The sequence below is a fragment of the Hibiscus syriacus genome, unplaced genomic scaffold (assembly GCF_006381635.1).
Source record: "Hibiscus syriacus cultivar Baekdansim isolate YM2019G1 unplaced genomic scaffold, ASM638163v2 tig00112468_pilon, whole genome shotgun sequence".
Lineage (NCBI taxonomy): Eukaryota > Viridiplantae > Streptophyta > Magnoliopsida > Malvales > Malvaceae > Hibiscus > Hibiscus syriacus.
Genome location: NW_024063338.1, coordinates 1 through 24,044, shown reverse-complemented (window position 1 = coordinate 24,044; position 24,044 = coordinate 1). Strand labels below are relative to the sequence as shown.

The 24,044-nt window shown below is 34.9% G+C and overlaps 2 protein-coding genes across 2 annotated transcripts; one reads left to right on the top strand and one right to left on the bottom strand.

Annotated features, from left to right (window-relative positions):
- Positions 1-9,717: 9,717 nt before the first annotated feature.
- LOC120179806 (ankyrin repeat-containing protein At5g02620-like) lies at positions 9,718-12,673 on the top strand. Its single transcript, XM_039185291.1, has 4 exons — positions 9,718-10,047; positions 10,359-10,830; positions 11,065-11,474; positions 11,575-12,673. Exons 2-4 carry the CDS (start codon positions 10,503-10,505, stop codon positions 12,451-12,453), a joined length of 1,617 nt encoding a protein of 538 aa, XP_039041222.1. The 5' UTR covers positions 9,718-10,047; positions 10,359-10,502; the 3' UTR covers positions 12,454-12,673.
- Positions 12,674-12,719: 46 nt separating this feature from the next.
- On the bottom strand, positions 12,720-17,973 carry LOC120179805 (phosphatidate phosphatase PAH1-like; the record flags this gene model as incomplete). Its single annotated transcript, XM_039185290.1, has 12 exons — positions 12,720-12,821; positions 13,759-13,884; positions 14,010-14,108; positions 14,219-14,347; positions 14,447-14,490; positions 14,751-14,823; positions 14,959-15,045; positions 15,405-15,489; positions 15,809-15,882; positions 15,977-16,575; positions 16,657-16,905; positions 16,954-17,973. Coding segments are annotated over 11 exons (2,513 nt in total), but the record flags the coding sequence as incomplete, so codon positions are not given.
- Positions 17,974-24,044: the final 6,071 nt, after the last annotated feature.

The following is a 24,044-nucleotide window of genomic DNA, read 5'->3' as shown; positions in this document are numbered from 1 at the left end:
ATTTTTTTCCCAGAATGAATGGAAAACAAGGTGCACCCATAAAGTGTCGATCCATATATAAAAAGTGTCGATCCCAAAATCATCGAACCCAAAAGTATAATGTAATATGTAATTTTTCAATCTAACCGGTACAATTATACCGGTTTTATGAGAGAATATGTCTAAATAATGTGTCGACACTAATATAGTTTGTGTCGATATTTTTTTCCCAGAATGAATGGAAAACAAGGTGCACCCATAAAGTGTCGATCCATATATAAAAAGTGTCGATCCCAAAATCATCGAACCCAAAAGTATAATGTAATATGTAATTTTTCAATCTAACCGGTACAATTATACCGGTTTTATGAGAGAATATGTCTAAATAATGTGTCGACACTAATATAGTTTGTGTCGATATTTTTTCCCAGAATGAATGGAAAACAAGGTGCACCCATAAAGTGTCGATCCATATATAAAAAGTGTCGATCCCAAAATCATCGAACCCAAAAGTATAATGTAATATGTAATTTTTCAATCTAACCGGTACAATTATACCGGTTTTATGAGAGAATATGTCTAAATAATGTGTCGACACTAATATAGTTTGTGTCGATATTTTTTTCCCAGAATGAATGGAAACAAGGTGCACCCATAAAGTGTCGATCCATATAAAAAGTGTCGACCCCAAAATCATCGAACCCAAAAGTATAATGTAATATGTAATTTTTCAATCTAACCGGTACAATTATACCGGTTTTATGAGAATATATCTAAATAATGTGTCGACACTAATATAGTTTGTGTCGATATTTTTTTCCCAGAATGAATGGAAAACAAGGTGCACCCATAAAGTGTCGATCCATATATAAAAAGTGTCGACCCCAAAATCATCGAACCCAAAAGTATAATGTAATATGTAATTTTTCAATCTAACCGGTACAATTATACCGGTTTTATGAGAATATGTCTAAATAATGTGTCGACACTAATATAGTTTGTGTCGATATTTTTCCCAGAATGAATGGAAAACAAGGTGCACCCATAAAGTGTCGATCCATATATAAAAAGTGTCGATCCCAAAATCATCGAACCCAAAAGTATAATGTAATATGTAATTTTTCAATCTAACCGGTACAATTATACCGATTTTATGAGAGAATATGTCTAAATAATGTGTCGACACTAATATAGTTTGTGTCGATACTAATTTAAATATCAAGTGTTTTCCACCGTTTACGATATAGTACTCTTAATCGAGAAACCCTAAACATAAATGCAAGCAGGCAGATCTTCCTCTTTCTTCTACCGTTATCATAAGTGACGATCAGATATTCAGGTAAATTTATCGATATTTTATGGGTTTGATTGATTTCTATATTGGAGTTTTTATCCTGAATGTGTTTGTGTTCCATTGTAATAGGGGTAGCATCCAACCAAAATGGCTCCAAAACGTCAGCGTCAGAAGCGAGGTCTTTCTCAAAGCTCTTCTCAACCCAGTTCTTCTCAACCACCTCCTTCTGTAACAAACGATTCTTCTGAGGAAATCAGGTCCTTCGAAACTCTGAACTTTAGATCCGACATGGAGAAACAAAGATGGCAGACGAGTTTTAAAGTAAGGAAGATTCGTCCCGAACGTGTCATTGACCTGGGTTTCTTGTTTGATGATAAATATGCATTAGTTTTAAATCCACATTTACATCTTGGGGTTGGCTTGAATTCCTTGGTGTAGAACCAAGATATTATCCCAACCTAGTTAGAGTCTTCTACAACAATGCTTCCTTACAGCACGAGCCTAATAAGACTAATATAATAGGAATTAATACACATGTCATGGGGAAGGATATATATATCTCCAGAAACTATTGCGGAGGGTTTAGGTGTAGCGAATACAGGGGATTCAGATGAAAATGGTGTAGATTGGTCTACAATTAAACGGGTTACTAGAAATAGCCCAATTCACCTCGATGTAGTCGAGAGTGTTTCACAAAATGCTCACATGGTATATCCGGCCTAGTGGGGGAAAACATTCAACGCTTCGAGACAGCGATTATTGGTGGATAGCAAAGTATAAATCCAAAACGGCTCCAAACATTGCAAAACTCATATTTAATACAATTGTATATATGGTCACAAAGGGAGCAACAATTTCAACTACACTACCATATGGATGTGTCATCACCCATCTGTTGAAGAAGAAGGAAGTTGATTTTTCGCATGACGCCCCTGTTCGATTAACCCGCAAGATTGACATGGTATTTATTAAAAAAGCGGGATATGATTTTGTTGAAAAACTCGGTTGGAAGCGTGTCAAGGAGGTCGGATTAGATCAAGAGAGGGAGGAAATGGACCCCGTTGGCCATGAAGAAGAGCAACCAAGTGGAGACGCAATGATGGAAGAAGCTCCAGTTGCAGAGGATGTCACAATTAAGACCGTGATGGAATACATGGTCAATTTTCGGGAGCATATTGATTCCCTTGTGATTGGAATGCGATCCGATATTTCATCATTGCAACGTGAAGTCTCCATGTTGCGTACGAATTACGTCAACGACATCAAACGAGTTAGGTAATTCATTATCTATGTTTCTTAACATTTACACGTTCTGAACTTTATTTTATTTTCTTTTAACAGATGTGGACAACCAAGCGGTCGCAGAAGATGAAGCTGACGATGAAGATGACGATGATGATGATGATGACGATGAAGCTGGCGATGAAGATGATGACGATGATGATGATGATGATGAAGATGATGATCCAAACAAGTATATCGTGTCTACAACGCCGCCTTCAAGAAAACTTTTAATTTTTGATCTCAATGGTGTCCTTGCCTACATCCCAAGACTGCCGGCAGGTTTTAATTCTATTCTTTTGTATCCATTATTTTAACATATAAGCGTAGAACTTTAATCTCATTTTCTTCATGTTGTAGATGTTGTCCTCAGAAGAGGATTATTTGAATTTATGCAATTTTGTGTCGACAATTTTGTTGTTGCCCTTTGGTCTTCAAAGATGAGGTTAGAACATGTTTGAGGCAATTGAATTACTGTAGTCAAAATCGTTAATATACATTTGAATGTTAACATTCAAACTTGATTACAATCTCAGGCATAACGTCGACCGTGTACTTGAGAAACTACCTGTATTTTCCGAGCATTTTCTTTGTGGGTAAGATGAATGTCATTACAGTTTGCTGACTTTTCGTTGTCTATGATTCCTACATATTTATGTTCGACTGTTTGTGAACAGGATCAAAAAAATGCAAAACATACGATTCTGTTACCTACTGTAAAGATCTCAATGATGTTTGGAACGCGTGTCCAGATTTTAACGAGCTAAATACACTTTTGGTCGATGATTCAGCGGAAAAAATGATTTATAATCCGGTAAGTTGCATTTATGCAATATGTTTTTCCAGTTGAACAGGTGTTCAGACATTGATTATTTTAACAACTTATGTGTTTATATAGAAATACAATTACATATGTCCACATACCTTTGACGCTGCTTCCCATTCGAACGACAAAGCTCTAGGTATGACACAAATTTATTCATGCTTATGCGAATTTAATTTATTGTTAGTAAAATTGCACCTCATTAGTTTGATAATTGAAATTATTTATGTATGTCCTCAGAAAAAGGCGGAAACATACGAGAGTATTTGGAAAATTTGTTGAAGGCCTCTAATGTTCCGGACTTCGTTAGAAAAACCCTTTTCATCGGATTAATTTGTTTGTCGGTACATTATTTGAACATTCTTGTGTATTTATATTTTGGTGTGATTATTGTGTGTATATTTTCATTAATTATTCCATATTTGCTTCTATGTGTACATATACATTTGAGTGTCTATAATTTTAATATATTGTAAAGTATCTATCCTTTTTATAAAAGTGTCTATACTTTTTTCACTGTGGAAAACATTAATTTAAGGTTATCTTTGAGTGAGTTTAAGATATTAATTTAGTAATTATAGGCGTCTAATGATTAATTTTTTACGTTACGGTATATATTATTATTAAATTAAAAATTCTTAATATTATTTTATAAAATATCAAAACAATCAACTAATTTTTTGTGCAAATGAAATTATTAAATTAATATTGTAGGTGGAAAACATGAAACATACTTAAAAAATATTGAAACATAAATTAATATCTTTAAAAAAAGTATCGATCCTTTTTATAAAAAGTATGGACACTTTCAACATATTATAATAAAATAGGTAAATTTGCAATATAACCGGTATAAATATACCAGTCTTATGCGCGAATAGGTCTACAACCTATATCGACACTTTTTAATATTGTGTCGGTACTTTATGTCCATATTGGAAGAAAAATGTGTCGATACGATTTAAAAAAGTGTCGACATTTTACATATCGGAACCCATAATTATAATGTAATAGATAATTTTGTAATATAACCGGTATAAATATACCGGTTTTATGAGCGAATAGGTCTACAACCTATATCGACACTTTATAATATTGTGTCGGTACTTTATGTCCATATTGGAAGAAAAATGTGTCGATACGATTTAAAAAAGTGTCAACATTTTACACATCGGAACCCATAATTATAATGTAATAGATAATTTTGTAATATAACCGGTATAAATATACCGGTTTTATGAGCGAATAGGTCTACAACCTATATCGACACTTTATAATATTGTGTCGGTACTTTATGTCCAGATTGGAATAAAAATGTGTCGATACCATTTAAAAAAGTGTCGGTAATTTGAAGTAACGCGGTTTTTCTTCCTTCAAAATATTTTATGTACATACAATAGGAGTCATGTTGATACTTACGATATATTATATGGAGATCGTTGTCATTCCATTCCGTCTTCGAAAAAATCAGTTGATGTAGGCTGTGTGCTTGTACTCAAACTAAGCTTGACTTGAGGACATGTTAGTTTGTTATGCCCCTCACCGTTGCAGTACCCACATCGCCTAATTTTCTTATCGACCTTGTTCTTCGGCACTTCTTTTCGCTTGCGTTGTTTTCGTTGAGGGTCACGAACATTGTTTACTACAATGCTCTGGTTGACTGAATGATTCAAACCAAACGAGTTTTCTAATTCTTCTATTAGTTTTTTCATCTCATCTCTTGCGGTTTTGAAAGACTCGTCTGTCTTTGATGCAATGTAGCATAACCTACTTGACGTTGAACGTAGAGCAGCGAACCTTGCCATTTGCATCACTTCTGGAGACACATTCAAATCAACATAGCTGGGTGCAGAAGCCTTCGCATCATTAGTCCACCTACTTTGAATCAAAGTCCCGGGCAAATATGTGTAGTCCAATTGCTTCAAATGTGAAGTTGATGGCGACACGGAAGTCCAACGGTCTCGAATTTTTGCAGGAGCAAATTAGAGTTTTCGTACGAGAATCAAAACTAATTTCAAATTTCCTATTTTTTTCTGCGTACTTTGACAAAATATAATGTTGACATTCATCTGATAAGGACTTAATCTCTGCCTCAATCCGGTACAATGTCTCCCGTATAAGTTCATCTTGGAACACACGAAAAGATTCGCGGGTAAAAATCGCAGCGGCATGGCTTTCAAGGTCGACCAGTTTTGTGATCTGGAAGGGCTTCGTATGGGAACTTAAGTAATCCGCTTTCAACTCGTTCATACGCATTCTACTAATTCCATCTTCAATTGCACGAACAACATCTAAATATGTCTTCTTGTGTTTCAGTGCAATAGCTAGTGAAGCATTCATAGACTCGCACCTTTGTGTTGAGCGAAATTGGCAAAGAAATGACCGGTTAGATATGCTTGTGCCCATAAGTGTCGTGTATTTCCCTCTCAATCACCCATGGATGCTTTTGGACGTTGAATTCTGAAACAATCGAACGCCATTGAATATCAAATTCCTTGGTTGTCCACCAGGAAGCCATGCATTTTGAGAATGCTGCTGTAAACTTTGGGTCACCAATGTTAGCTTGTGCATTGCGAGAAAGATGCCAAGAACATAATCTGTGCTTAGCATAAGGGATAACAGATTTGATAGCCCTCTGCATTGCCCTATCCCCATCGGTTACAACAGAAATAGGTGATTTATTCATCATGGCTTCTAAAAAATTCTGTAGCACCCACTCGAAAGATTGAGACGTTTCGTCAGCGATTATGGCAGTGGCAAACACAATTGTGTTATGGTGATGATTGACACCAACAATAGGCATAATTGGTCGACCATACAAATTATCTTTGTACGTTGTGTCGAACGCAATTACATCACTGAAGCATGTGTAATCCGATCTCGATGTAGAATCCGACCAAATAAGATTATACAATGCCCCCGATTCGTCTACCGAGTATGTCATAAAAAACCCGGGATCATCATGTTTCTTATAATCAAAGTAGGCAATAAGCGCATTCACATCCCCATCGACGATTTCCTTTGCTTTACCTCTTTGAAGTGCATTGTAGAGGTCTTTATGTGTAAATCCAACATTATGATAGCCCCCTGCCTGCTGCGTTAAATAGTTCATTACTTGTGACGTGCCAACACCGACCTCTTTCAATGTTGTTGCCTCATCGATATCAGCCTTACTTACAGCTCTATTAGAACGCATAAATGGTGTCATAGCAGATGTGCACAATGCATGATTATGTTTCTGATCAGACTTACTTATAACCCACTGATCGTTTGTATTTGTTGCTGTAACTACGACTCTAGCCTTACATCCTGTTCTTGTGACTGGCATATGAGCACGTTGACGATCAACAGTATTGACTTTTGATACTCGAAACCCTTCTTTGGAACAACAAAATTCTTGTGTCTTCACATTCCCTTCCACGTCAAGCCGTGTTGTTCCCTTACGTGCACTAAACCCATGTTCCCGTGCGAATCCCTTGTAAAAGTGCCAAGCTTGATCACGTGAACAGAAGAGCTGACCAACCAATCTGTCAGATTCATCAACATTATGTACTTCATGGCATTCCTCGGTTGGCTTAACATTGTCTACATCAGTATTATCCATGGCAAAAATTTTGTTGTGCAAGTTCAGTGCTCCAGGAGTTGATGGATATGTAAACAAAGGTTCATTTTGAACATGTTTCTGTCGTGCTGCTTTCAATAGGATGTGTCATTGGTAGTGGTAGTTAAAGGGTGGGTACAACATTAAATTCGCAGTACATATTTAGGTATGTACAATAACTACAAGTATATTATCATTAAATTTAGGTATGTATAATAACTACATATTTAGGTATGTTTGTTAACTACTATTTAGGTATATACATCTTTTGAGTGAGTTTTAAGATATTAATTTAGTAATTATAGGCGTCTAATGATTTATTTTTTACATTACGGTATATTATTATTAAATTAAAAATTCTAAATAATATTTTATAAAATATCAAAACAATCAACTAATTTTTTGTGCAAATGAAATTATTAAATCAATATTGTATGTGGAAAACATGAAACACTGTTAAAAAAATTGAAACATAAATTACATAACTTTTAAAAAAGTATCGATCCTTTTATAAAAAGTATGGACACTTTCAATATAATAGGTAAACATATGATGTAATAGGTAGCCCTTATATAATGTAATAGGTATCGTTTATATAATGTAATAGGTAGTGGTTATATTGTAAAGTGTCTATCCTTTTTATAAAAGTGTCCATACTTTTTTCACTGTGGAAAACATTAATTTAAGGTTATCTTTTGAGTGAGTTTTAAGATATTAATTTAGTAATTATAGGCGTATAATGATTTATTTTTTACGTTACGATATATATTATTATTAAATTAAAAATTCTAAATATTATTTTATAAAATATCAAAAACAATCAAATAATTTTTTGTGCAAATGAAATTATTAAATCAAATAATTCAAATTGAAAATTAAACAACAAATCAATTAAACATTGTTGTGGGTACATTAATTGAACATTGTTATGGGTACATTATTTGGAAAAATAATGTTCCGGACTTTGTTAGAAATAACTCTTTTTCATTGGATTAATTTCGTTGAGATGGGTTATGTATAACAAAACAATCTATCTCGCATGTGAGTACTTTATTCCAACCATGTGACAAGTGTGACAACTCCATCAACTCACAACTCAGCTTTGAACTCAATCAATATTGTCTTTTAGCTTGATGGTTCATAAAGCATGTTACTTGAACAGTATGAATCAATTATGCAATTTTCATGTTCAATTTAACACTGCATTTCAAATTCATTTCATATGTAATTGGAGTTTGAATTTAAATTTCAATTTGAGTTTGAATTTCAATATATATTTCGGCTCCACTATAAATATTAGCCCAAGCCAATATGCATGTTATCATTGATTATTCCTAATTTCCATTGTTTTTTTTCCAACGTATAAACGCGAGGGAAATCCCGACCATTTTATTTTTTGGTCAACTTTAAAGCGTCAGAAACGTTTCGGGCGTATGATCTGGGTGGTATACAAGAAATGTAACAAATAGCAACTAAAATCATAAGTTGAGTACCACCCAAATCATAAGTCTGAAATACTTCCGATGCTCATCAAAATCCAAAGCTCATATGGTGCCAAGCAAAAGGAAATCAAAATCCAAATCTCATATGATGCCAAGCAAAAGGAAATCAAAATCTACAACTTGAGTTTGAACATTGATATGATATGTTCAGTTGTTATCATGTTGGGATTTTCTCGTTTTTGATTGCTTGGATAGTTGTTCTCTTGCTTCTTCAAGTGTTCTTAAGGTTATCCTTTGAGTGAGTTTTAAGATATTAATTTAGTAATTATAGGCGTCTAATGATTTATTTCTTACGTTACGATATATTATTATTAAATTAAAAATTCTAAATATTATTTTATAAAATATAAAAACAATCAAATAATTTTTTGTGCAAATGAAATTATTAAATTAATATTGTAGGTGGAAAATATGAAACACTGTTAAAAAAATTGAAACATAAATTACATAACTTTTAAAAAAAGTATCGATCCTTTTTATAAAAAGTATGGACACTTTCAATATAATAGGTAAACATATGATGTAATAGATAGCCCTTATATAATGTAATAGATATCGTTTATATAATGTAATAGGTAGTGGTTATATTGTAAAGTGTCTATCCTTTTTATAAAAGTGTCCATACTTTTTTCACTGTGGAAAACATTAATTTAAGGTTATCTTTTGAGTGAGTTTTAAGATATTAATTTAGTAATTATATGCGTCTAATGATTAATTTTTTACGTTACGGTATATATTATTATTAAATTAAAAATTCTTAATATTATTTTATAAAATATCAAAACAATCAAATAATTTTTTGTGCAAATGAAATTATTAAATTAATATTGTAGGTGGAAAACATGAAACACTGTTAAAGTATCGATCATTTTTATAAAAAGTATGGACACTTTCAATATAATATAATGTAATAGGTAAATTTGCAATGCTATCGGTATAAATATACCGATTTACTTATAAAATAGGTAAATATAAGCGCTACCTATTACATTATATAAGCGCTACCTAGTATGTTATTGTACTTTATAATATTTCCGGTTAAATAATATAACATAACCGGTCTAAATTTTAACCGGTCACTTGTTTAACCGGTCACGCCGTATATTAACCGTATTTTAGGCGCTGCAGAACTACCCTTGATTGGTGGGGGACGCATGTCGTTAATTTGACTTGCTTACGCGGAATAAATTGGCCCAACTCCATACTACGTAGGACTCGACACTCGAGCCGACCAAACTTTGGGGACTTCAAGGACAATCCAATGGCGATATTTCAAGTTCTCTATTTTTCAACGGTGTTAGCTAGTTGCTTGAAAGCTTTTTGCACTAAATAACCTCCACCCTTTATGCCCCATGATGCTCCATAGCCAGCCACCATCCTTTTGTCCTTTTTTGCTTCTGATTTTTCCCTAGTGTCTTCCCCTTTTCTTTGTTCTTCATCGTTCTAAACAGACCCTTTGTTGGGACCCTTCAAGGGTTCTTTCTTTTTTTTTCTTTTTTCGATGAATTGTTTCTGTGACAGAGAAGAAGCAAGCTCTGGGTTTTTTTTTCAAAGCCAGGAACCATAGGTAAGTAAAAGAAGAAAATTAAGAACCATTTATTTATTTATTCATTTTAATTTGTTTACTTTGAACTTTTGTTCACTTGGGTTCTTTGACTTTGTAGTTGGGTAAAATTCAACTGCCCAATTATGATTGTCGTCTGTGATTCATTGAATGAGGATAAAGATTCAAACTTTAAGCAGAGTTTCAAAAGATATTTGGCAATAATTATAGATAATCAGATATTAGATATAAACTATGGAAAATCAGGTCTCCCATGTGCATGCATATCTCTTCATTTTTTTTTCTGAATCTAATCTTTTTTATATTGATTTCAGGGTTCTTCATGTTTTGATCTGTCTGTATGTGAATGATTGAAGTGTTTGGTTCAAAAGAAAATCAGAAACATCAAAGGAAAAAGAGGGGGGAAAAGCAGTTTCTTTTTGTTTTGTAAGCTTGCATTTAGGGAGGCAAAAGGAACCATGGAAAAAGAGCTAAGCTTTGAGAAGAAGAAGATGACAAAGCAATTGACGAGTAAAAAGGACGATACGCCGCTGCACTCGGCGGTGAAAGCAGGAGATTTCGAATTGGTTTTGGAGATGATTAGTGGTAGTGGTGAGGATGGAGAGTTGAAGGATTTGTTGTCTAAGCAGAATCAATCTGGCGAAACCGCCTTATATGTTGCTGCTGAATGTGGCTATGCTGATTTGGTGAAGGAGATGATGAAGTACCATGACATTGTTTTGGCTGGTGTTAAAGCAAGGAATGGCTTTGATGCTTTTCATATTGCTGCCAAGCAAGGGGACTTGGGTGAGTTCGTTTGCTTTTCGCTCCGTATTTATGTCGGATATGATATTAAGAACAATTATGGAAATTGAACCCTGCAATTTGTTTAGCAAATATCTTATGTGGTATTTCTGTTTTTCGGGTTTAAACACTTGCAAGATCGGTAGTGAACAATGTACTTTTGTTGTTGTTTATCAGAATATCATCGAGGATCGACATATATATATATTTCTGAATCCTTTCTCTCTAATGTCTCAGAGGTATTGAAGATTTTCATGGAGGCCAATCTTGATCTTTCGATGACTTTTGATTCTTATAACACCACAGCATTGCACACTGCTGCATCACAGGGCCACACTGAGGTGGTGAATTTCCTCTTGGAAAAAGGCAGCAATGTGGCCGTGATAGCGAGGAGCAATGGGAAAACCGCCTTGCATTCGGCGGCTAGAAATGGGCATCTAGAGATTGTTAAGGCCCTTTTGTCTAGAGAACCTGGAATCGCGACAAGAATTGACAAGAAGGGCCAGACGGCTTTGCATATGGCTGTTAAAGGACAGAATGTTGAAGTGGTTGATGTGCTGATAAAATGGGATCCGTCTTTAATAAACATGATTGATGCTAAGGGCAACACAGCTTTGCACATAGGAACTCGAAAGGGTAGGATTCAGGTACTGAGGATTGAACTCTTAGTAATTGTTCTCTCTTTAGACTTTCAGGATTGAACCTTCTGTAAATGTGAACCTTCTGATCACTAATTCAATCTTTTAGATTGTTGAAAAGCTGCTAAATGACTGTGGAGTTCACAAAATGGTCATCAACAAGTCCGGGGAAACGGTTCTCGACACTGCAGAGAAGAATAAGCTATCTGATATGGCATGTATCTTAAAAGAGCATGGAGTCCAATCTGCCAAATCCATCAAGCCTCATCCTGCAAATTCAGCTCGAGAACTAAAACAAACTGTAAGTGATATAAAGAATGGAGTTCATAACCAGCTAGAGCATACACATAAAACAAGAAAACGCGTTCAAGGAATTGCAAAGCGGCTCAACAAAATGCACGTCGAAAGTCTCAACAACGCTATCAACTCCAGCACGGTGGTCGCTATTCTCATCGCCTCTGTTGCATTCGCTGCCATCTTCAACGTCCCGGGCCAATACACCGACAGTCCCAGTGACATCTCACCGGGTGTCTCCCCCGGACAAGCGAGAATCGCCGTGAAACTGCCGTTCATGATCTTTGTTGTCTTCGACTCCATAGCCCTCTTCATATCGTTGGCTGTCGTAGTAGTGCAGACCTCGATTGTAGTCATACAGAGAAAGGCAAAGAAGCAGATGATGGCAGTTATTAACAAGCTCATGTGGTTGGCGTGTGTGCTGATTTCAGTGGCGTTTCTCGCCCTCTCGTATGTCGTCGTCGGAGAAGACGAGAGGTGGTTAGCGAACCTTATTACCGGTATAGGGACTGTTATCATGGTATCGACATTGGGGACGTTGTGTTATTGGGTGGTCGTGAACCGTATAGAGGCTTCCAGAACTCGAAGCCTCCGTAGGTCTTCGATGACCAGCAGAACTCAGTCATTACCGACACCGTATACGTCCGACACAGAGATTCTAAACAATGAGCACAAGAAACTCTATGCGGTTTGAGTTTTAATACACTAGAAACTCTTCATCTCACGTTTATAGAGTTGACTGACCGTAGCAGAATGGCAGCAAAAACAGCAGATAACATGTAGACATTTCATTTTTGTGGTTCAACAGATGAAGAAATCAGTCAGTGAGTTGGCTTGATTATCCATCAGCAATGTTATATTTAACTTACCGGTGCTTTTTACTCGCTTGTTAGTACTATTGATTTTGAATGCAATATTTCTCAGGATTCCAGGTAAGATTAGTACTGCTACAGTCTACACTAGCAGGAAATTACTGCAATCGTTTACTGGGTTTTCAGAGATTTTCTCAAATAACACCATTAATGGCCTTAGGCAAGCTCTTGTTAGGTCACACTTCCTAGCCTGAAGAACATTAACAGCTCGGTCTTAAAGATATATGCATAGGACGCAGTTGGTTCTTATCGTGTATTAAAATTGTGGCCCAATTTCTTCTTAGATCAGACCATAAAATTACAATCAAAACAGTAAGCAGTTTTATGTGGTTAGAGAGTTATATCAGTTTGTTAACTCTACTTCTTCAACATAATGTAGGAACTTTCCCATGCGAGCTTTCTTTTGTTTATTATCCCTATAAATAGAAAGAAGGGAATAAGGTTGTGTGCTGGTAGAGTTATAATAGTTGAATAAATTTTGTACTTGTTCAACATAGTGAAACTTTTTCCGCTTCCCGTGATTCTTTCTTTTTTGGGTTTCCCACCTAAGTTTTGATGTTATTTGTTTTTTTTTCTATCGTGTTTGTTTGTTGTTCCGATAACTATATCATCGTACAAAACGAAATTCTTAAAATTAGATTTAATTTTCGGTATAATGCCATAAAATTATCTCAATGTTTGATTAAATAGTCACTTTAACCACTATTTTTTTTAAAGGATTTCGATCCCAACATTTCATTTTAGGATTTAAGACCCTTGACTAAATAGCAACTTTGATACCTACTCTTTTCTTTTGGGGCATTTTGCTCTTAATATTTTATTTTAGGACAAAAAGATCCTTATTTTAGAACGTTGTCAATTTATTAACTAACAGTTTTCATCCACATAGATGTCTTTTTGTCCCAAAGTAAAACGTTGAGGACCAATATATTCTCAAAAAAATAAGGGTCGAAGTTACTAATTAATCAAACATTATATGCATTTTTTTAAATTATAGCTTGGTTTTTTCCACTTGAACTATCTATTTATACAAGATGAACCCCAACAAAACATTTGAAGTTCACCAAAGAATACAAATGGGGTGAGCAAGTCATAAGAACATGAAGTAAATCAGAATAATCTCTTACATATGGGGCAATTTACGCTATTGATCATCTCCTCAGTATAACTAAACTGCATTCTTTAAGCAATCTATTATCTTAATCGATATCCGGCAACGGCACTTTCCAAAAGTTCCATGAGTTATAATCCTCCTGCAATGGTATTAGAATATTGTCGATATCATGAATGCTCCAAAACAAATAAGGGACAGTTGCAGACAATTTTTGGTTTTGTTCTTTTACATTTTATCTGACGAAGTGAGACATTAACGCCTTACCTGCTCAAGCAATCTTGTTGGAGGAAACATGTCGTGAACAAGAGTATGTAGTGATGTATATGATTTCGTGTTCATACAATGACTTGTAACCACCTCACCCTGCCAGTTTCGAGTCGGATTGTTAGAAAGTCGATATGGTAACCCCGAGATATGTTTTGGTCAATATTCGTTAGTGTTTTCCTCATAAGTAGGACATGGAGAATGTGTACCTTTGGGTTAATAATAAATCTCTTTCCCGTTGGGATCCCGATTTCTCTGTAACTTAAGTCATCTGTGTCTCGGTTTCCAAAACCAGCATAAAATGGATTATAGTCGGAAGGGAAAAGTTTCCTGATATCCTGCTATACACGTATACGAAAGAATTCATACGTAAAGGGACTGATCGGTAATGGTTATGTTCGATATTGAGAAATAAGGTTGAGTGTTTCAGAATTCACCTCCAAACAAGCTATTTTGAATTCATGGGGCGTTCTTCTTATCACTGCCATGAATAAGATGGAAATAGAAAACTATATCAGATTGGAATTCAATGTACAAATCGAAATACAGCCTTAAGACTGATATAAATGAAAATAGATATCGCAACTTCTATAATTTATAGGTTCTGCGATGAAATGTAATCAGAGCATTGTCCCCCTCACGTTGCTGGAGCCGCAAAATTATGATGAGAACTTAAAACAAATAGCTGATTACTTCAACAACAAAAAAAATGTAGAGAGAGAGAGAGAACCAAGATCTCACCTTCACGGTACAATGAGGGAAACAAACCATCAGGAGAAATAACAACAGGTCCAGTCGGTAAAGCTTTTCCGTCCTACATAATTTCAAAGTTAGACCATTTTAACAATATGGTTTCCAAATTTAACTTGTCGCTTTGGTTGATATTTTCGCCATTGCCTTTTTTGTTTTCTTGAGGAAAATATAAATCATGGTCAGGTTATTAGAATACCTGTTTCAGGTTAAGTAAAAAATTTCTGGTAAAATATGCCTGAACTATTGCACGTGCACTGAGAAATAGAAGTTGATACCCATTCTCCTGTCGTGGACAAACAATTTAGTATTTGATATCAGATACCGAAGGAATCATCTAGTTAATAGGAATGCCAAACAGGATAATGTTCACATTATCATAACACTAGGGTTGTGAAAAGTTATCATATAAACTTGCATTAGAAAACCTGAAGGGATATATCATCATTTACATTGTTCGGAATTTTATAAATAAGAAACAGTAAAAGCAAATCATAAGGAAACACGAGACAAGTTTTCTTTCAGTTGCGGTAAATCTAAAAAACGGCAGGGCAATTTCTAGATCTAGTTATGCATGACAGTCTACAGAAGAATGACATCTCAATTAAGTCAAGTCGAACAATGAAACAATGAGAAAAGGCACACCTTAATGGCAGAAAAAAGATGAGCTACACCAGTTTGTGTCCAATCCCTTCCAACTAAAGGCATAAACTGGCCTAAAACGACAGACCTGAAAGAAACATGTCATGGTTATTGGAATGCCCATCCTGTATTTCAGTATACATGAGGAAAGATTTCACAACAAATTAGTTCTAGAATGCTCATTCCTGATTCAATACTAATGATAATAATGAAAGGTATAATTTCAGCTTTGAATGCAAGCATATGGTTTATATTTCGCTTTTCCTTTCATAGTCCAGTATAATTCATTAGTTCCAACGTCATCATAGTCATATCATAGTGATAGTTTAGACAGGTCAATATTAATGGATGAAACAAGAAAACTTTAAACAATCTAGAGTGATAATATCATGAGATAGAATCCTTACTTGGTAATTGTTCCATCCACATCTGAGATTACAATCTTTGCATTCCACTTCCACAAGTAAAGATGTGCATCAACCTGTTAAATATGCACAGATTGTTTAGGCTAAGATTTGAGCATAGCACAATCCTAGGAAACCGACCAGAAGAATTGAGTAGTAAACAATTCAAACCTGTTGTGTTCCCAGAACCCTGGTGGAGAAACTGAAAGTAATCATATTTCGACCATCTTTCAGATTCAATGAAGCAATCTGCTCGTTAGTGGGAATATTTGTCCTCACAAACTTTTTTCCGGGAGATTCAATCCTTGTAGTGGATGCTGGAATTAAATCTGATGGAGAATCTTGTTGAGAAGATTTGGTATCAATAAATGTCTCCTCACTAGATAAATTGCTGCCGCTCTTCTCAAGTGTTTTGACCCTTGTTAAGGAACTAGGCCAGAGCCTCCATCTATGGTTAGAAGGTTGAGAAGTGACAATAGAATCATCATCTTTTGGTTTCAATGACTCATCCTGTTCAACATGGATTGCATCTCGGGGCTCAACAGCTAACTCTAAACCAAATGCAGCCATTCCAAGTACAATAGGAGCAGCTTTTTCCCATGGCAAGTACATCTCTTTGAATCGGATGATAAGATTTGCATTCTTAATAATTGACATTGCATTATTTTTGTATTCCTCTTCTGGTACGCGGTGTGCTTCAAAGATTTCTGCTGCAGCATCTAATCCCATACCCACATGAAGTTCATTCCCACAGAGTGAGATCTCAAATCCTGGAAATATAAGGTGAGAATCAGAGAAAAAAATAAGAGAGTTAAATATAATTAAAGGAGGCAAAGCCTATAGTTCCTTACCCATGCTCGCATGAGCTGCTATCTCTTTAGCACAAGTTGTTTCAGTTTCCACAATCTTAATTTCACTACTCTTATCCTCAAGTGCACGAATTTGCAGGCTGCCATTCGCCCCTTCAGTTGATGTTGATGTACCAAACTGTTCATCTCTCAATTCAGGTTCATTAATAACCAAATTAACAGATGTATTGTTACAGTCCAGAAAATCTGTTTCTGACACTTTCTTTTCAATTGGTAAATCCGGAAATCCATTTTGATATGAAGAATTGGACCTACAAGAGGAAGACTGTACATCTTTATTTCGGGAGTCACCAATAGCTCTATTTTCAATTTCACCAACTTCTGGAGGGCTGCAAGGAGGTTTATCTTTTGAACTCTGAGCTTGCAGTAGGCTATTCATTTCTTCAGAATTGGTATTTTCACTATGTCTTCCCAGTTCAGATAGTCCAAGGCAGCTCTTAGAAACATCCTTGTTAACATGCACAGATGCATCTTCAACTTCACTTTTCCCAATAAATTTATTTTCTTGGTTAAAAAGGTTTTGAGTTTCTTCAGTTTCACAGGCATGTTCCTCCCCTTCTTTACAAACTTCTTGATGGTGTCCTGAAGCAGTAGAATCACTGTTCAAACTGAAAACAGTATCAGAGGAATCCTTAGGTGCTACAGAATTGAGCTTACAAGTATAGTCAGCATCCGACACATTGTCACCTGAACTAGATTCCCCATTACCCTCACAAAAGGGAGGTCCTTCACCTGGTCCTATATGGAATAGAGGCTTGCTTAGTTGCACATTTTCAGCACTCTCGTCTGATGCCGAAACAGGAGCTGTAATTATATGGCCATCCACACTGAACAAGACGACTTCTGAACCTAAACCTTGTGCTTCACCAAAAGACACACAATCCAAATCCTCTTGAGAGAACTGATCATCTTGAAAGTCATAGAAAATAGTATCAGATTCTACCCTTTCAAGCCGGTTTTGACTTGTGCCATCAGAATCATCCCTCAATTGATCCAACTCAGAATCCGAGTCAATTCCATCATTTGAATCTTTGGAATCTCCACTTGTCTCAATTCCTTCACCGGAATCAACCACCCTTAAAAAATATGCTTGCCCGGAATTATCAAGACACATATGAAAATCTGCTTCAACGCCATTAACAGTTATACGAACAACCTTCTCGGCCCCTTTTAGAACACCCTGAAACTTCCCAAACCGAACATACCAAGGTGTACTCCGAAAAGTCCCATCTGGTTGCTGAACAACAATTATATCAACGGCTCCACCAAAGGGATGGAAAGGAGTTAACAAAAATCCTTCTGCAGATGAAATGGATCCACAAATCAATAGAAAGATCCAATCTCCTTCTGCTCAACAATATGTATACTTCCTCTCAGGTATCTGCACTCGATTCAAATTAAAACGGAGCTAACATTAAACCATAAGATGTTCCCTCTTGACCAGCAAAAGAACCAAATGAAAAAAATGGAAAGCATGCCTCGAAATCTATCAAGCTGCCACTTCCATACCAAATACAAAAATCCAAATTTCACGAATATTATATGAAGTATAATAATTCCAATATATAATGTTAAAACATATTTCTCATAAAAGAAGTCAAGTTGAACCTTTAGAAACTCAAGAAATTAAAAATAAATTAACAAAATGAAAGCTCCAACTATTTTTACTCCAATTTTCTCAGCAACCAAACAGAAAACAGACATCGGTGATACAGTTATAGTAATCAAATATGACCGATAACAGACAGACAGCAGTGAATATTAACGGCGAGAACTGTAGAAAATCAAACCAACACTTTCTAACTAGAAGCAAATACAGAAATATACAATCAAAGTCAGCCATGAAACTTACAGATGAAAAGTAGCGCGACCAATTTCTTTTTTCCCGCGAAGGATCGAACTCTCTCGGCCAGAAACCAAAACAAGTTCTAAGATTATCTCTTTATTGTGATTAATGAATGATGACGCAATAATCCGACGCCGTTCGGATTCTCTGACGGCTCAACTCTTTGTTTTGTTTAGGGAAAAAAACGAGTCAGCAGATGGCAAATGGGGGCTAACCGTAACCGCCACTCAATAAATATCTGATGAACCGAAAAGACAAGATTGCTCATCTGTTTTGCATTGACAATGCGTAACGAAACGAGAAATATGACGTGTGGATTATGACTAATGGAAGGGTAACTTAGGTATTTTGCTTTCTCATGCTTCTTCAAGTCTTAATGATCATCTTGCATTTATCTGTACGACAGGAACAACATTCTAATCATTGAAACTTCCGTTACACAATTATTAAGCATAATATCAAAATTACCGTTAATTAAAATAATTATTTTGACTTATTTTTTAAGTATTTTAGCCATAACATTTTATTTTAGTGTAAAAGTATTTCTCTATGGATGAAAATCATTAATTATCAAATAGTTAGCGCTCCTAAATAAATGTTTGTTTACCTTAAATAAATTGGGTCAAAATGCTCCATAATATAGAAGAATAAATGTCAAAGTGATTGTTTAATCAAATTTTAGGGATCTTTTTATACTAAAATGGGATGTTAGGCCAAAATGCTCAAAAATTAATAGGAGTCAAAATGATCTTTTTAACAGTACTAAGATTAATTTTGACATTACGCCAAATTATTAAAGTATCATTTATTTTACTTCTATTTTCTTTTTTATAACCATCAAAATATGATTTATTTATCGATTAATCTGGACCAGGTTTTGCAAAAACAAGGATGACACTCTCAAACTATTTTGCTCCATTCACAATATAACCTCCTCGACCCAGCCTAGGAGTTACAACTGAATCGGGGTGACCACGTTGGTCACATAAATGATCCACAAACAAAAATTATTTAATAAGTCATTTTGAAAACATTTACCGAATATGAAATCAGAAATAAACTCATTCCACATCTTAAAAGGGTTGAAAATAAAAATTAAACCCCATACAATATATAATTGAGACCACACATCCGATAGCCAAACTGATCTTATAACTGGATAACCTAAAAAAGAAAGACAAAAACAAAGTGAGCTACGAGGCCAAGTGTGTCCTCTACAGAAAAAAGATATCATTCAATATATAACATCATAAATAATGCGTAAACGGTAACATCATGATTTAATCATTAGATGCAACATCAATAATACATAACCATATCTTTCGTCACAGATAAACAGAATGGGAACGTTACCATCCGAAGAGGAAAACAAGTAAGAATATAGAAATCAGGATGGGGATCTAGCCCTCCAAAGAGGATCCCAAATAGAAACAAGACGGGGATATAATTCCATGCAGATTCAAGACGAGAATATAAATCCCATGCAAAATTAGGATGGGGACTAAGCCCATACAGAATTAGGACGGGGATTATTTTAATACCTCAAATTCTGTACTAGCGACTAAAATGTAAATTCGAAAGTTAGGTGGCCAGAGTATAAAGTTATAAAAGTTCAAGGACTAAAAATGTAAATTTTCAAAAGTTATATTTTGGCCCCGTAAAAGAATAGTTCAGCCCAAGAATAATATTTTAGTATATTTCAAATTTTTCAACTCATTCACAACAGACATCTGAGGAGCTCGAGGAGCAGATAGGGGAGGAGGCGGAGGAACATGTTGATAATGCTGCAAGATAAACTATAGTGCTTGTAGAAACGTCCCCTGATCTAGCGTAGACACTCCTTGAGGTTTCTGTGCTACCTGAGGTTTCGACTGAATATGAGGTTCAGTATTCACTTCATTGTTACCGATTCCTTTCGGAACCTCTTGTTACTCAATCGTTCTCCTCGACATTTCCGATTCAGACATTATTATACATACATAAAACTTATATTAGTAAGAAGCGACATCCAACATATAAACATCAGATCAGTAATTTTTTACATCCTAGTAGCATGTACAAACTTTAAACAACTTATAACTTCGGTTTAAGATGAGAATCGACTAAACATGTAGCTCTGATAATAATAAATGCAATATCCTTAACTCATATATGTCCTCGTATATGAGTCAAAGATGTCACATCAGTTAAATAAAACATTTATGGTTTCAAATTCAAAAGAAAAAAATTATTCTTTTAAAATTTTCATTTTAAATTTCAAAATAAAAACTAATTAATCGTATAAAATTTATAGAAATTGTCAGTATTAAAATTAAACTACGATTTTATAAAATACTATTGGTTTCTATTAATACTCATTTATAAAACTAACATATATGATTTAAATCAAAAGCAATTCAGACATATCGAATCAGAGCATCAAAATATAAATGTATACATGCCAACTAAAAAATATAAAAAAACATCGGAAAGACGTCATGTCACACCCTTTTTTTAATTTTAATTTACTAATTTTTGGGACCATTTTATAATATCTTAAAAATTCTGAGGCAGTTTTCAAGAAATCTTTTTTTTAATTTTTTAATTTTCTTTTTAACATTTTTTAATATTTTTTTATTTTCTTCTAAAATTTAATATTTTCTTCATTTTATTTTATTTTATTTATTTATTTTCTTTTAACCTTTTTTTTGTTTTTTTAATTTCTTCATTAACTTTTTTCTTCTTCTTTGATTTATTTAATATTTATTTTATTTTATAATCTAACGTTTTTGACTTTTTAGGGACAATTTTAATATATCAAAGGTAAGTAATTTGGATCGAATTTTAATTTTCAATTTAACTTTTAATTTTCGCAATTAAGACAACCGTGAAATTAAATTGGTACCGAAAGGGTAGTACAGGGGTGATAATCCTTCCTTGACTGTAATTGACTCTCGAACCCGATATATTTCTGGTAAAACACAGATCAGGTAAAATGATCAATTAATGTATCCGATCAACCTAATTTTAAATGATTGGTGGCGGCTCTAATGCATTTATTTACGTCGAAGCCAAATTCTGAGCCAACCCGAATGACAATTAGGACAACTTGGCGACTCTGTTGGGGAAGGTAAGTGAGGTAGACCAAAATTAATTTTCGGTTGTCTTCTCAAGCAAAAATTGTAAGTTTATATTTTAATTTATCTTTTCGATCCTTATTATTTATCTTTGATTATTTTTTTCAAATAAATAGTTGTATTGATGTTTTTGAATGATTTCAGCTTTTTCAAAAATTCATCTCAGGCTCTATATTTCAGCTCCAAACCCTTTAAGTGGAGGTGAAAGCGACGCCTTCGTGAGAATTTATTCTCCGTACAAGCCTAGCAAGTAACCTTCGGGATTCATATACCTTATGTCTTCGTGTGAATTTATTCTCCATATAGACATAAGGGAATGAGTCCTTTCGAGTTTAACTTGGTCCATATAAGATTGTAATGAGCTTAGGACTGAGGGTCTGACAAGTCCAATGGTGCACCAACAAGGATAACTCGGGTACCTTTTTTAGAACCTAAACCGGGAGACTACGAGGAATTAGAGCCCACCCCAAAAACTCCATTTCAAAACCTAGGATGCTTGAGTAATTTCCTGCTTAATTTTTGGTTCAAAGCATGCTAACTAGAAATATATGCAGTTAGGACTTGTTCAAAAATTAACATGTAGGATAGAGATCATGTTCGGGTAGGAATAAAAGCATGTGGGGTAGATATCATGTAGGGTAGAAATTTTTATTGTCATTATTATTTTGATTATTGTTTTGATATTATTAACTTGTTTCCCTTTCATTTTTGTTTTCTTTTATTTTTATCATTTGCATCATTTAAAGAGGTGTTGATTAGGGCTGTAAATGAGACGAGACAGATCGCGAGCTACTCAAGATCAACTCTATCAAGGCTCGATAAATACTCGGATCGAATGGACTCGACTCGAGCTCGACTCGAGTTCTTAACGAGCCGAAACAAGCTACTTGATATTCGACTTGAAAAGCTCGTGAGCAGCTCAAAAATATAATATATTAAGATTTTATTTTTTTTAAAAATAAATTATTAATAATATTAACATTTATGTATTGATTTTTTTTAAAAATACAGTAAGACTTTCATGTATTTAAGGTTTAGGTTCGAGTTTGAGGCTTCAATCGAGTTAAGTTTAAGATTTTTTTTCCATTTCGAGTCTTTTTAAGCTGCTTACGAGCTTTAGTTCAGGGTTTTGAGTTCGATTCGAGCTTGAAAATTTTAAACTTTTGAGTTTTCGAGTCGAGTCGAGCTCCATTTCAGAGTTTTTGAGTCGAGTCGAGCTCAACAATACTCAACCTCAACTTGACTGTTTACACCCTAGTATTGATCCACAAAAAGTGTTAGTTAAACTCAAATAATTTGCATTAATTGACAAAGGGGTTGTAATGCAAGAGGTGAAAAATGCAAAGGTTCGATTATGGTCAGAGAAGACTCAGAAGGAAAAGGGAGACAATATGCAAAGTAACTATGTGTCAAATCTGGTTGGTTATGCTTCTGTCAGCCTTAAACAGAACGATGTTCAAGAGTTGCATATCATTTGGGACAGTTGGAAAAATGATAAGAAACAAAGATTCTGCCAACAGTACGGTGATATCACACATCTACTCTATGTCAAGATAGACAAGCCCCTAGTTCGAGCCTTTGTACAATTCTGGAATCCGAGGTACAACTGCTTTACATTCAACCAAGAAGACATGGTGCCCACAATTGAGGAGTACACTACCCTATTACATTGTGAAGGAATCAGAATGGACTTGGTCTATACCAAGTACATCAAAAGTTAGCCTTTCAAGAATGGGTTGGCAAAGGTTGCAGGGGTAGATGAAAAATGGGTAATTGACTGGATTCAACATAAAGGCAATGTAGAAGAAATTACTTGGATTCATATCAAGTAATTAATGAAGAATCATCCTGATGAATGGAAGGTGATTGACCTTTTTGAACTGGGTATCTATGACTTGATTATCTTCCCAAAAACTTTGGGATACATCGAGGCAGCTGTGGTGGAACTGTTTGAACAACTACCTAAGCGAGTGAACCCTACGCCAATAATCTTGGCTGAAACTTTATGTTCACTAAATCATTGCAGAAGGACTGGTGTAGGATGATTTATAAGGTTTACACAGTTTCTTCAGGTTTGGATCCACAACCATTTCTGGAAGACTGATGGGATTTCTTACAACCATTTCAGTACCACTTACTCTCATTTGGAGGAATTTCTTACACAAAAGTGGCGATAAGGCATTCTAAAGGAGAAGTGGATAACTGTGTTCATGTACCTTCAAGATAAGGACATTGTCTGGAGGGCCCCTTGGATGACCCATAGTGACATCCTTTATCGATGTGGAGACTCATGAATCATAATGTTACTTGGGTTATGGGGAGGAGTTGGTTATTCTCCGCTTGTAGCACTATAGTAGTATGGGGCACGTCAGTTTGTCCCAGTTACACATGAGATATTTAGATCAAAG

Bases quoted from the DNA above. Each gene is read 5' to 3' on its own strand.
- LOC120179806 (XM_039185291.1), top strand. From the start codon at position 10,503: ATGGAAAAAGAGCTAAGCTTTGAGAAGAAGAAGATGACAAAGCAATTG. The intron at 10,831-11,064 runs GTGAGTTCGTTT...CTAATGTCTCAG, and splicing joins TGCCAAGCAAGGGGACTTGG to AGGTATTGAAGATTTTCATG. The intron at 11,475-11,574 runs GTACTGAGGATT...TCAATCTTTTAG, and splicing joins CTCGAAAGGGTAGGATTCAG to ATTGTTGAAAAGCTGCTAAA.